Raw genomic sequence first — 15,227 nt, forward strand, 5'->3', positions numbered from 1 at the left:
TTTTGGTTCTGTCTTCATGGAAGAGGACACAAATAACTTCCCAGAAATTCTAGGGAACCAAGGGACTAACGAGAAGGAGGAATTAAAGGAAATTAGTATCAGTAAAAAAAAGTGCTGGAGAAATTAATGGAACTGAAAGCCGATAAATCCCCAAGACCTGATAATCTGCATCCCAGAGTACTAAAAGAGGTAACCATGGAAATAGTGGATGCATTAGTTGTCATCTTCCAAAATTCTATAGATTATGGAACAGTTCCTGCAGATTGGAGGGTGGCAAATGTAACCCCACTATTTAAAAAAGGGAGAGAGAAAACGGAACTATAGACCGGTTAGCCTAACATCAGTAGTAAGGAAAATGCTAGAGTCTATTATAAAGGATGTGATAACAGGACACTTAGAAAATATCAACGGGATTAGACAAAGTCAACATAGGAACAAAGGAACATAAGAACAGGAGTAGGCCATTTAGCCCCTCGTGCCTGTTCCGCCATTTGATAAGATCAGGGCTGATCTGTAATCTAACTCCATATACACGCCTTTGGCCCATATCTCTTAATACCTTTGGTTGCCAAAAAGCTATCTATCTCAGATTTAAATTTATAAATTGAGCTAGTATCAATTGCCGTTTGCGGAAGAGAGTTCCAAACTTCTACAACCCTTTGTGTGTAGAAATGTTTTCTAATCTCGCTCCTGAAAGGTCTGGCTCTAATTTTTAGACTGTGCCCCCTACTCCTAAAATCCCCAACCAGCGGAAATAGTTTCTCTCTATCCACCCTATCTGTTCCCCTTAATATCTTATAAACTTCGATCAGATCACCCCTTAACCTTCGAAACCCTAGAGAATACAACCCCAATTTGTGTAATCTCTCCTCGTAACTTAACCCTTGAAGTCCGGGTATCATTCTAGTAAACCTACGCTGCACTCCCTCCAAGGCCAATATGTCCTTCCGAAGGTGCGGTGCCCAGAACTGCTCACAGTACTCCAGGTGCGGTCTAACCAGGGTTTTGTATAGCTGCAGCATAACTTCTGCCCCCTTGTACTCTGGTCCTCTAGATATAAAGGCCAGCATTCCATTTGCCTTCCTGATTATTTTCTGCACCTGTTCATGACACTTCAATGATCTATGTACCTGAACCCCTAAGTCCCTTTGGACATCCACTGTTTTTAACTTTTTACCATTTAGAAAGTACCCTGTTCTATCCTTTTTTGATCCAAAGTGGATGACCTCACATTTGTCTACATTGAATTCCATTTGCCACAGTTTTGCCCATTCACCTAATCTATCATGGATTTATGAAAGAGAAATCATGTCTGACAAACCTACTGGAGTTTTTGAGGATGTAACTGGTAGAATAGATAAGGGAAAGGAGAACCAGTGGATGTGGTTTATTTGGATTTTCAGAAGGCCTTTGATAAAGTCCCACATAAGAGTGTGCAAAATTAAAGCACATGGGATAGGGGGTAAAATACTGGCATGGATTGAAAATTGGTTAACAGACAGGAAACAGAGAGTAGGAATAAATGGGTCTTTCTCGGGGTGGCAGGTGGTGACTAGTGGAATACCACAGGGATCGGTGTTTGGGCCCCAGCTATTCACAATATATATCAATGATTTGGATGAGGGAACCAAATGTAATATTTCCACGTTTGCTGACAACGCAAAACTAGGTGGGATCGTGAGTTGTGAGGAGGAAGCAAAGAGGCTTCAAGGCGATTTAGACAAGTTGAGTGAGTGGGCAAATACATGGCAGATGCAGTATAATGTGGATAAATGTGAAATTATCCACATACGACAGTCCTGCCATCCCAGGGATCAGTCTGGTGAACCTTCGCTGCACTCCCTCTATGGCAAGTATATCCCTTCTGAGGTAAGGAGACCAAAACTGCACACAATACTCTAGGTGTGGTCTCACCAAGGCCCTGTATAACTGCAGTAAGACATCCTTGCTCCTAAATAAACTATGGTAAATATATTTTCCTGTACAAAAAGGAGGAACACTTTGAACAAAAAGTACTCACTTTGGGTTTTCATAAGGCCACAAGATAATTATGGATCAGGAAGGCTATTTGACCCCCCGTAGTTCATCCATCCTGATGATGTTAACTCCCCACCTGTTGCAGAATATCCAATTGTTTCTTAAATAATTTTAGGGTTTCACTTTCCACTGAGCTTTGGCTCAGTTGGTACCACTCTCGCCTCTGAGTCAGAAGGAGGTTGTGGGTTCAAGTTCCACTCCAGAGACTTGAGCACATAATCCGGGCTGACAATTCAGTGTCGTACTGAGGGAGTGCTGCACTGTTGGAGGTGCCGTCTTTCGGATGAGACTTTAAACCGAAGCTCCGTCTGCCCTCTCAGTTGGACGTAAAAGATCCCACGGCACTGTTTTGCAGAAGATCAGGGGAGTTCTCCCGGTGTCCTGGCCAATATTTATCCATAAACTAACATTACTAAAACAGATTATCTGATCATTATCACATTGCTGTTTGTGGCTCCTTGCTGTGCGCAAATTAGCTGCCGCATTTCTTACATTACAACAGTCACTACGCTTCAAAAGTACTTCATTGGCTGTAAAGCGCATTGGGATATCCTGAGGTCGTGAAATGCACTGTATAAATGCAAGTTCGTTCTTTACTCTATCTGAAAATCCATTCCATGTGTTGATCACTCTTTGTGGGAAAAATAACTTTTTGATATCATTCCTAAATCTGTCATTTATTAGTGTGAACCATCGCATCTGTCCTGCTCTTACAATTTAATTTAAAATTATTTTCCGGAATTAAGATCATCTATCCAACACCACCTTTCAAGGGCTTAATTTCCCCCAGCTATTCTTCCCAAAATTGGACAAGATAGTGGTGGAAATAGCAGGAAAATGGGGTAGTGCGGCATACCGCCATATACTCACCCCAATCTCAATTTTCCTTCAACCAGGACCACCGCTGGCCGTCTCCTCCACACCTGATGAATATAAATGCCAGCGGGGAGGGGATAAAGCCCAGCCTCCCATCCCATTTCCCTTCCGCCTGCTCCTATTACTGCTGCTCCCTGAGACTGCCTGGTGGAAGGTGGCACTAGGCTCGGGTTAGCAGCGTTAATGCACCCAAAATGCAGAAATGGAGGGAGAGGCCTAGTAAAAGCTTGCTTTCCTTCCAATTTGACCCTTCCACTCATTTACCTGTGTAGGCCTCAGTCTCTGCATAAAATCAGTGGGGATTATAGCAGTGTAAGAGGGGCGGGTGGAAGCCTCGCTCTGCTGAAACACTGCCCGTCCGAGGAAAGTTCAAGTATCTCCAGACTTTCCTCGTAACTCAGACATGTAACATCAGGGATCAGCCGTGTGACTTTCCACAACCTCAGGACATCCCAAAGCACTTTACAGCCAATGAAGTGCTTTTGAAGTGTAGACACAAAGTCATGAAAGGCACTATATAAGTGCTAGTCTTTTTTTTCTCTATCAAGGGTTCTGGCTGGGAGATTTTTACTGCTCAGCTTCCTGTTGTTATGACTCCAGCTCCTATCTGACACTGTTACTCTACCCCAGGAGCGGACTTAGCCACTCACTGCAAGTGAGAATTCTCGTTCTCACAATTGTTTTTGACAGATCAGGAATTCACATGCATGGCATAGGAGCTGGAACCAGCAGTGTTACCAATATTTATGCTTTTTATAATGTAGGAAACACGCCAGCAAATGTGTGCGCAGAAAGGTCTCACAAACAGCAATGCAATAATAACCCGATAATCTGTTTTAGTGATATTGATTGAGAGATATGTATTGGTCAGTACCCTGGGAAGAACTCCCCATCTCTTCTTCAAAATAGTGCAGAGTTCTTTTACGTCAACCTGAGAAGGCAGACGGGGCCTCGGTTTAACATCGCATCCGTAAGACAGCACCTCCGACGGTGCAGCTCTCCCTCGGAACTGAGCTGGAGTGTCAGCCTAGATTTTGTGCTCACATACCTGGAATGGGGCTTGAACCCACAACCTTCTGACTCAAAGCCTAGAGCGCTACCACTGAGCCAGCTGACACAGCTGGTAGGGCAAGTCAGCTATTGCACCTCAAGTTCACACAGCAACAGCTGATTTGACATCCAAGGGATTAAAAGGAGAGACATTTGCCTATGGTGCATAGGCCCGCCTATACCCCTGGATGTATAGGGAAATCACTCTGGGAGCCAGTCCATTGACCACTTGCACGTCTTTGCTACTTGAAGGATCTTGCGCAGAATAAATCTATCCATATATGGGCAGACATAGTCAAAAAGCATGCAAATGACAGGGATACATTATCTGATATAGTTCCTGTCATTTGTGCTCTAGCAACACTGGACGCTAGGAATGCCTACATGTTCCTTGCATTCAGCATTTCTATAGCTTACGGAAGGGGTAGGAATTTAAATTTTAATGCCCCGGAGGAAGTTAAATTGATTTCCAGGTGATTGATTTGACTTCCCAGTCTCGCAAAATTAACATTTTATTTTCAAAAGTTGAAACATCCTCTTCAACTGCCTGGCAGGCACCCGGCCTGATATATTGGGCCATAATTTGCACTAGCAGGGCTTCTAATGGCATCTGCCGTTAGTTAGACTTGCTCTTGTACTTTTAAGTTTTTTAATATTTTGCATGGCAAATTGCTGAAAGTGCGAGCTGATAACATCGCAGCAAGGGAAACAGGGCATCTGGGATCTGAGTGAACAGGGCAAGCAACTGTGTATCTCCTTAACCAATCAGATTGAAGGATTGAGAAATAAACAGCACAAGGTCTGAGAAGGAAGTGTAAATTAGAGTGGGTGAATTCAGTGTTAAATCAGGTACAGAAAGAGAAATAGAGAGGGAAAGAAAGATTGGATTAAGAGAGAGAGAGAAAAAAAGAGACAGAAAGGAAAAGTAAAAAAAAATTAAAGTTTAAATTTTACATTTTTTAAATCTCCAACAATTAATACCTGAAGGAATGAGACTCCACACTTGTAATAGTTAATTTTCAGTGCCAGAGAGGTTGATTGGCAGTAATTAACACTTATCACATCACTAAAAGAGTATGAAGTGACAAGTCTTAACTTTGTGGCGAGTTTCATTCGTATCTACCGCGCAAATACAGCAACTTCACGACATTCAATGCGTTTCAATGGTGAGTCAGACAGCGAGATGCCGTTTTCGCAAAGCTAACGGTGGAGCGGCGCAACTTGAACAACAACTTTTAGATATCCGCGTTTAACCGCACATCTGCCCCTCACCTGAAATTGTTGTACCATTTGTGCATAAATAATGGCGAGCGCCATTAGCCTCACTGTTATTTTGACAGCAAATTCTGGCCCATTATAGCAGCCATCCAAGGTCTGCTGCAGTGGACTTTCCTCCCTCCCCAAGATAGGCTCCTCAATGGAGGCAGAAATTCCACCAGGAGCCCACCAAGATTATTTAATCAGTCAGGGGCAAGCCTTTGGGATGGGCGAAACTCCCACCTGGCTGAAGATGCACTGGGATTCTGCCAAAGTGGAAATTCTACACTGGTGCAGGTGAGGTTCAAAATATTTTGGGGGTGTTTGTTCACGTAGCATGTCAAGTCAATATGGGGCAGCTATCAACAAAGTGAAGGTGCAGGTGCCTCTGTTGTGCTAGCATAGTGGTGGTCTGCTTGCCCCGAATATGAAAATGACTCCATCCACATTATTTGAGATGGGGGGGGATCAATGGCCTAGATAGTTGGCGGGTCGAGGTCCCATCTGCCACAATTCCAATGATCAAGTGGGAACCCAGCCATTTCAGGACCTTAACTTTTAACATAAATTGATGCAGGCATTTGTGAAAATAAAAGTTAACAATATTGACGATCCAGATTCTTTCCCCTCAGTCTGGTTCAGTAAAAACTGAAGTCGAATACATTTTAAAGTTCATCACAACTTTAATAGCAGGGTTCTTAGTCTGCAGCATTGATTTGGACTCCTGATAGAGTCCCTCTATGCTGGCAGAGCAAGAACAAAAACATACAGAAATCCACACGTTTTTATACAAATCAATAGGGGTTGGAACATACTTAACGAGGGTCAACACCAATCATAAGCCGGACATAGGTTGCCATGCGAGGTTACATTATTGCCGGCCAATCATAGATCGTCCATGTGCTGATCATGTTGCTGTTAGACATCAAAGGGGATACTTCCTCACCTTCCAACTTGGAATGTTCTTCCCTGTTCCTTCTGTTCCTTATCTCCCAACCTGGAATGTCTTTCAACTTTGGCTAAGCTCGTTACCTATATTGATCTGCCATAAACATGAAGACATTCAGACCAGTCCTTGAATCACATCAAAGACTCTACATTGATAAGACAATGCAAACCTGCTGACTACGCAAACATATGGCCCAGCAGGAGGCCAGGCCAACTGTACCAATCTCAGTTACTAACTAATTAACCCTTTCTAACCATTTTGCATTCTGCTTCTTTGCCATGTAGGCATTTTAATATTTTACTGAAAACTGACCATGTAGGGATTCTCAATATAAGACCCCCAAAATTCAGACAGGAATAACTGAATCTTAAAAGGAGGTTCTGTAGCCTGCAGCTAATCAAAACTTCGTAAGGAGTTACAACAGTAATTATTTTACACTGTGATCAAAGTCCTGCATGTTGCTACTAGTGGCTCTTTTATAGTTACAACCTTGATTGTCACTGGTGATTACTCTGCTGGGCCAGAGATGTTCTCTTGAATATATAATGTTTTCTGACTACAACAGGCTCCACAGTTTTGAGTTTGTTCATGTCATCTGTCTCATCCCCAGGTATCGTGACTACAGAAATGATTATGACTACGAGTATACCGTCCAGTTCTGGCACATTTTAGCTGCTCGTTTGGCCTTTCTTCTTTTATTTGAGGTAAATAGTAGCTCTTCTCTGTACACTGCAGTTATAATAAGTACCAGGGCCCTGAGGCTCCTCATCACTTTTAGCATTTCTGGGTCCTAAAGGCAGGGCAACTCTGTTTATTGACCTGTAAATTGGGGCAGAAGCCATTTTTGTCAATGTGCCCAGAACAATATTTTCCTCCCTCCCAGCTGTGGTAAACCTATCAGGAGGGGTATTACTGCTCCAAACCTGCCCTACATAGCAAATAAGGGCTCCGGGAGGAAATTGCAGCAGATTAGTGATGGAATCATGTGGGAGGATGTTATGTCCGCTCCTCTGCTAACCCACCACAGAGGGGAACTGAGCCCTAGATCTCCGTAATAGTTCAATTAATTCTGGTTTTCCTCTGTATGGTACCATTTCCACTAAACAGCAACAAATACCTCTGTACAGCCCAATCAGTGTGAGGGTAATATCATATTGGATATTATATAAGTAATTCTGACATGGTAGGGTGCTTTGTTGTACAAATACAGTAAGAGTATTGAATGAAACAACTGTTTTCATTTCTGTTTCAGAATATTGCTATTTGCATCAAGTATTTTGCATCTTGGTTTATCCCTGATGTACCAGTTTCAGTGCGAAATGAAAATCTAAGTAAAACATACGACCGATTAAAGGAGGAGCTGAAGTAAGTTTTTGCTGCACTGATACCGAGTTGCTATGAATCCAGAGCCCAGGATGCCCAGAGCTCTAAAAAAGAGTCAGTTTTTAGGGAGCACATAACCACAACGTGGCCCCTGTCTGGCTGTTTGGGTGGTTCAGGCAGACTTTGAGTGATGCTGGTGTAAATGTAGTGTAACCTTGGCCACTGATGTGACAGCAACATTAGTGTGGTGTAATTACAGCCTAGGCGTGACGTCTGTGTTGATGTAAACACACCCCTGGCGTTGCACCAATGTCCTGGTATGGCACCAATGTTGGTGCAATGTAAACACAGCCCTGGTATGGCGACAATGTTGGTGCAATGTAAACACAGCCCTGATATGGCGACAATGTTGGTGCAGTGTAAACACAGCCCTGATATGGCGACAATGTTGGTGCAATGTAAACACAGCCCTGATATGGCGACAATGTTGGTGCAGTGTAAACACAGCCTTGGTATGGCGACAATGTTGGTATGATGTAAACGCAGTCCTGGTATGGCGACAATGTTGGTGCAATGTAAACATAGCCCTGGTATGGCGCCATTGATGGTACAATGTAAACACAGCCCTGGTATGGCGACAATGTTGGTATAATGCCTCCTATTTCTCATCTACATGCTGCCGCTTGGCGACATCATCCGAAAACATAATGTCAGATTCCACACGTATGCCGACGACACCCAACTCTACCTCACCACCACCTTTCTCGACCCCTCCACTTTCCCTCATTTGTCACACTGCTTGTTCGACATCCAGTACTGGATAAGCAAAAATTTCCTCCAACTAAATATTGGGAAGACCGTATATTGTCTTTGGTCCCCGCCGCAAACTCCCTTCCCTAACCACTGTCTAAGGCTGAACCAGACCATACACAACCTTGGCATCCTATTTGACCCTGAGATGAGCTTCCGACCACATATCTGCTTCATCACCAAGACCACCTACTTCCACCTCTGTAACAACGTCCGTCTCCACCCCTGCCTCAGCTGATCTGCTGCTGAAACCCTCATCCATGCTTTTGTTACCTCTAGACTTGATTATTCCAATGCTCTCCTGGCTGTCCTCCCATCTTCCACCCTCCATAAATTTTGAGCTCATCCAAAATTCTGCTGCCCGTATCCTAACTCGCACCAAGTCCCGTTCACCCATCACCCCTGTGCTCGCTGACCTACACTGGCTCCCGGTCCGGGAACGCCTCGATTTAAAAATTCTCATCCTTATTTTCAATGACCTCGCCCCTCCTTATCTCTGTAACCTCCTGTAGCCCTACAACCCTCTGAGATCTCTGCGCTCCTCCAATTCTTGCCTCTTGCGCATCCCCAATTTTAATCGCTCCAACGTTGGCGGTTGTGCCTCTAGCTGCTTAGGTCCTAAGCTCTGGAATTCACTCCCTAAACCTCTCCGCCTCTCTACCTCTCTCTCCTCCTTTAAGACGTTTCTTAATACCTACCTCTTTGACCAAGCTTTTGGTCACCTGTCCTTTGCAGCTCGGGGTCAAATTTTATTTGATAATCGCTCCTGTGAAGTGCCTTGGGACGTTTTACCACGTTAAAGGCAGTTTATAAATGCAAGTTGTTGTTGTATGACGCCAATATAAACACAGCCCTGGCATGGCACCATTGTTGGTGCAATGTAAACACAGCCCTGGTATCGCACCAGTGTTGGTGCAATGTAAACACAGCCCTGGTATGGCACCAATGTTGGTGCAATGTAAACACAGCCCTGGTATCGCACCAGTGTTGGTGCAATGTAAACACAGCCCTGGTATCGCACCAATGTGGGTGCAATGTAAACACAGCCTTGGCATGGCACCAGTGTTGGTGCAATGTAAACACAGCCCTGGTATGGCACCAGTGTTGCTGCAATGTAAACACAGCCCTGGTATGGCACCAGTGTTGGTGCAATGTAAACACAGCCTTGGTATGGCACCAGTGTTGGTGCAATGTAAACACAGCCCTGGTATCGCACCAGTGTTGGTGCAATGTAAACACAGCCCTGGTATCGCACCAGTGTTGGTGCAATGTAAACACAGCCCTGGTATCGCACCAATGTTGGTGCAATGTAAACACAGCCCTGGTATGGCACCAGTGTTGGTGCAATGTAAACACAGCCCTGGTATGACGCCTATGTGGCTGTGATGATATAGGCTGTTACAGCTTTCTGACGTCTGAATCCTAATACTGTAAAAAAGAAAGACTTGCATGTATGGTACAGCAGAGGAGGAGACCATTCGTCCCAATGTGCCTGTGCCGGCTCTTTGAAAGAGCTATCCAATTAATCTCATTCCCCTGCTCTTTCCCCATAGCCCTGAAAATTTGTTCCCTTCAAGTATTTATCCAATTTCCAATTGAAAGTTACTATTGAGTCTGCTTCCACGACCCTTTCAGGCAGTGCATTCCAGATCATTACAACTCGCTGCATAAAAAAATGTTTCCTCATGTCACCTCCGGCTCTTTTGCCAAACACCTTAAATCTGTGTCCTCTGGTTACTGACCCTTCTGTCACTGGAAACAGTTTCACCTTATTTACTCTATCAAAACCATTCATGATTTTGAACAATTCTATCAAATCTCCCCTTAACCATCTCTGTTCTAAGGAGAACAATCCCAGCTTCCCTAGTCTCTCCACATGACTGAAGTCCCTCATCCCGGGTACCATTCTCATAAATCTCTTCTGCACCTTCTTTAAGGCCTTGACATCCTTCCTCAAGTGTGGTGTCCAGAATTGAGCACAATATTCCAGCTGAGACCTAACCAGTGTTTTATAAAGGTTTAGCATAACTTCCTTGCTTTTGTACTCTATGCATCTATTAATAAAGCCAAGGATCATATATGCTTTTTTAACAGCCTTCTCAACTTGTCCTGCCCCCTTCAAAGATTTGTGTACATTCGCCCCCAGGTCTCTCTGTTTCTGCACTCCCTTTAAAATTGTACCATTTAGTTTATATTGCCTCTCCTCATTCTGCCTACCAATATGAATCACTTCACACTTCTCTGTGTTAAATTTCATCTGCCATGTATCTGCCCATTTCACCAGTCTGTCCACGTCCTCCTGAAGTCTGTCACTATCCTCCACATTGTTTACTACATTTCCAAGTTTTGTGTCATCTGCAAACTTTGAAATTATACCCAAGTCCAAGTCATTAATATTTATCAAAAAGAGCAGTGGTCCTAATACCGACCCCTGGGAGACACCACTGTATATTTCCCTCCCAGTCTGAAAAACAACTGTTCATCACTACTCTCTGCTTTCTGTCCCTTAGTTAATTTTGTATCCACACTGCCTTTAATCGCATGGGCTTTAATTTTGCTAACAAATCTATTATGTGGTACTTTATCAAGGTACTTCAAATGCCTTTTGAAAGTCCATATACACAACATCAATCGCATTACCCTCATCAACCCTCTCCGTTATTTCATCAAAGAACTCAATCAAGTTAGTCAAACATGATTTTCCTTTAACAAATCCGTGCTGACTTTCATTTATTAGCCCATACTTTTCCAAGTGCCAATTAATTTTGTCCCGGATTATTGTCCCTAAAAGTTTCCCCACCACCGACATTAGCCTGACTGGCGTGTAATTGCAGGGTTTATCACTCTCCCCTTTTCTTGAACAGGGGTGTAATGTTCGTAATCTTCCAGTCCTCTGGCACTTCCCTATATTTAAGGGGGATTGGAAGATTGTGGCCGGAGCCTCCACAATTTCCACCCTTACTTCCCTCAGTAACTAAGGATGCATCCCATCTGGACTGGGTGACTTTTCTATTGTGAGTACTGCCAATCTTTTAAGTACCTCCTCACTATTTTTATCCTATCCAATATCGCTACTACCTCCTTTACTGCTACAATGGCAGCATCCTCTTCCCTAGTGAAGACTGATGCAAAGTATTCATTTAGTACCTTAGCCATACCCTCTGCCTCCCCAAGATGATCTCCTTTTTTGTCCCTAATCAGTCCCACCCTTCCTTTGACTACCCTTTTACTATTTATATGTTTATAGAAGACTTTTGGGTTCCCTTTTATGTTAGCCGCTCATCTATTCTCATACTCTCTCTTTGCCCCTCTTAATCCCTTTTTTAGATCTCCTCTGTACTTTTTGTATTCAGCCTGGTTCTCTACTGTATTATGAACCTTACCTTTGTCATAAGCCTCCTTTTTCTGTTTTAATCTCTATATCTTTAATCATCCAGGGAGCTCTAGCTTTGGATGCCCTGCCTTTCCCCCTTGTAGGAATGTATCTACCGAACCATCTCTTCCTTGAAGGCCTCTCTTTGTTTAATTACTGTTTTGCCTACCAATTTTTGATTCCAATCCACCTGGGTGAGATTCCTTTTTAACTCAGTGAAATTAGCCCTCCTCCAGTTATATATTTTCACTTTTGATTGTTCCTTGTCTTTTTCCATAACTATTCTAAACCTATGATATTATGATCACTGTTCCCCAAATGCTCCCCCATTGAAACATGCTCCACTTACCCTACTTCATTCCCCAGAACTAGATCCAGCACTGCTTCCTTCCTCGTTGGGCTAGAAACACACTGTTCAAGAAAGTTATCTTGTACCTATTTCAGGAATTCCTCCCCCTCTTTGCCCTTTACACTGTTACTGTCCCAGTCCACATTGGGATAATTGAAGTCCCCCATTATCACAACTCTATAGTTCTTGCATCTTTCAGTAATTTGCCTGCAAATTTGCTCCTCTATCTCCTTCCCACTATTTGGTGACCTATAGTATACACACAGTAGTGTAATAGCTCCTCTATCGTTCCTTAATTCTAACTAAATAGATTCTGTCTTTGACCCCTCAACTACATCATCCCTTTCCTGTGCTATAATAGTTTCTTTGATCAATACTGCCACCCCCATCTTTTCCTTCCCTATCTTTCCTAAATACCTTGTAGCCAGGAATATTAAGTACCCAATCCACCCCTTATTTGAGCCAGGTCTCTGTTGTTGCCACTATATCATAGTCCTATGGGGCGACTTGAGCCTGCAGCTCACCAACCTTATTTACCATGCTACATGCATTTGCGAGCATGCACTCCAAATTCATCTTAGACTGCCTCACATTTGCCCCCTGTCTGATCCCTCCTATTTCTGAACTTTTCTTTACTCTAGTGCTATTTGTCCCTTCCAGTGCACTTCGTTTCTCCTCTCTAATGTTTCATCCTGGTGCCCACCCCCCTGCCAAATAAGTTTAAACCCTCCCCCACAGCACTGGTTAACCTTCCCACGAGGACATTGGTCCCAGCTCTGTTGAGGCGCAACCCATCCATCTTGAACAGATCCCTCCTGCCCCAGAACTGGTCGCAATGCCCCAGGAATCTGAAGCCCTCCCTCCTGCACCATTTCTCCACCCACGCATTTACCTGTCTCATCCTACTATTCTTATACTCACTAGAGGGTGGCACTGCCAGTAATCCAGAGATTACTACCTTTGAGGTCCTGCTTTTTAACTTCTTCCCTAGCTCCTGAAACTCCGACTGCAGGACCTCAACCCTTTTCCTTCCTGTCATAAGTTCCCACATGGACCACGACTTCTGCCTGTTCCCTTTCCCCTCTCACAATGTTTTGCACCCTCTCAGTGATGCCCTTTACCCTGATACCAGGGAGGCAACACATGCGGGACTTATGTCAGCTGTTGCAGGAACGCCTGTCTATCCCCCTGACTATTGAATCCCCTATAACTGCATTTCTTGTGCCCCTCTGTGCAGCCAAGTCTCACACTGATCCTGACTGCACTTCCGAGGTGTCAACACCCTCACTGGTATTCAACACTTATTACCAGACTCCCAGGGGATTCCAGCATTGCCTGCCTGTTCCTCCTAGTCTGACTGGTCGGCTCCCACTCCCTCTCCGCCTGAACTCTCTGTAGCCGTGGAATGACCACCTCCTGAAACATACTAGCCACGAAACTCTCAGCTTCCCGTATGCACCGTAGTGACACTAGCCACCCCTGAAGCTCAAAAACCCTGAGCTCGAGCTCAAGCAGTTGGCGGCACTTCCTGCACATGTGGTTTTCCAGGACACACAAAGTGTTCTGGAGTTCCAACATGGCACAGGATGTATGTAACACCTTACTGTATTTCTCAAAATGCCTTGAAGCTTCACACACTGAATCACAAATAAGGCAGCCATTTTGCACGCAGCAAGATCTTACAAACAGCAATGAATGGCCATTTAATCTAGTTTTGGGTAGTATTAATTGAAGGAAAAAAGATACTTGGAGAATTCCATGCTGTTCTGAAATAAAATGAAAATCGGGAGAGATGTATAACGGGCAGCTGATCCGATTGCCCGCTTTACATTTTCACCCAAAGTCAAAGTTACCCCATAGTCTTGTAGATAGGATTATCACATTATGAAAGTGAGGGGAAAACAGGATTTATAAAAATACTTATATTGCTCGAACCTTTTGAAGTTACTCTAAATATTTTTTTTCCTTTAGGATGTTAGCAACGAAAAGCCCAATGTCCTCACTGACTTACATGCCAAGACCACATTTAACTGTGTGAAAGTATTGAAAATAACGATAATGCACCGAAGATGTTTGCTAGAGAAGGCTGACTGACAACTTGCCTGATAACACATTGACTTTTATATTACTGTACTGGATTAAACATACTTTGTGAAGCGAAGATGAGTTTGAAAAAAATCTCATTCCACACAGCTGAATCTTGTTAGTGAAGGATGTACCACTCAGTCATCAAACTGGACTGCAACTAAGAGAAGCAAGATCTCTTCATTCAGTTTGACGCAAATCAAGCTGATCATTGTACACATTTCTTCATGGTCAGGATTGCGGTGTTCCCAAAATCTAATACTAATGCAGATCTGACTTGGAACAGGAACCCTTCACTAGATCACTCTGACAACACCTCAATTTTAAAACTTAATTCAACAAATCCAAGAGGCTGTGAATGCACCGTGGGTATAATCCTAGGGAGCCTGTCAGACCCCAGCCTGGAAAACTATAGAGTTGTGAGTATCCAGCCTGGAAAATCTTAGAACTGTGAGCACCCACTCCACCCGAAAAACCTGGAGAGATTGTCAGCTCCCAATCTGAAAAATGCCAGAGGTTGTTTGCACCCAACTTGGGAAATCCTAGCGTGCTCAGGAGGCCCCAGCTTGAAGAATCCTATAGAGCTGTCAATCCCTGGAATTAATTGGACCTGTAATAAAATAAGACTAAATTCTAATATTCCTAAAACTAAATTACTTTTATGTGACTTTACCTGCGCTCAAGTTCTCTCCCTTTGCCTCTGATTACAACAAAAAATCGGAAAGAGTGGGGGGGGTGGGGTGCGGTGGAAGGGAACTTGAAACAACAACCTAAGGATAACACGTGCTGATGTCCCAATTGAGGCTGCTTTTGGTTTCTTCACTGTTTGCTCTTGGACAAGCTGTGCATGTGATCTGCAGTAGCACAAACATCACTCTTGCACCCAAAGGAGATACCTCCCTACACCATGTGTGCTATCCTTTCTTTCACATATTTCTGATTGGTTGGCCTTTGGCTTGCTGTGTTTCAAAAGAACTATGGAAATATTGGGTAGCCAAGTAGAATTTAATTTTAATTTATTTTGTTCTTGGCATGTGGACAACACTGGCAAAGCAGCATTTATTGTCTGTCCCAAGTTGCCCGAGGGCATCAAGAGTCGACCACATAGTGTGGAACTG

At 43.7% G+C, this 15,227-nt stretch overlaps 1 protein-coding gene across 1 annotated transcript in view; it reads left to right on the forward strand.

Annotated features, from left to right (window-relative positions):
* Positions 1-7,538, forward strand: part of LOC137327774 (anoctamin-9-like) — a 110,191-nt gene extending 102,653 nt beyond the window's left edge. Inside the window, exons 26-27 of the mRNA XM_067993580.1 lie at positions 6,780-6,873; positions 7,422-7,538. Coding sequence (XP_067849681.1) covers positions 6,780-6,873; positions 7,422-7,538 — 211 coding nt within the window. The remainder of the gene's footprint in view (positions 1-6,779; positions 6,874-7,421) is intronic.
* The last annotated feature ends 7,689 nt before the right edge of the window (positions 7,539-15,227 follow it).

This window comes from Heptranchias perlo, chromosome 12 (assembly GCF_035084215.1).
Source record: "Heptranchias perlo isolate sHepPer1 chromosome 12, sHepPer1.hap1, whole genome shotgun sequence".
Classification (NCBI taxonomy): domain Eukaryota; kingdom Metazoa; phylum Chordata; class Chondrichthyes; order Hexanchiformes; family Hexanchidae; genus Heptranchias; species Heptranchias perlo.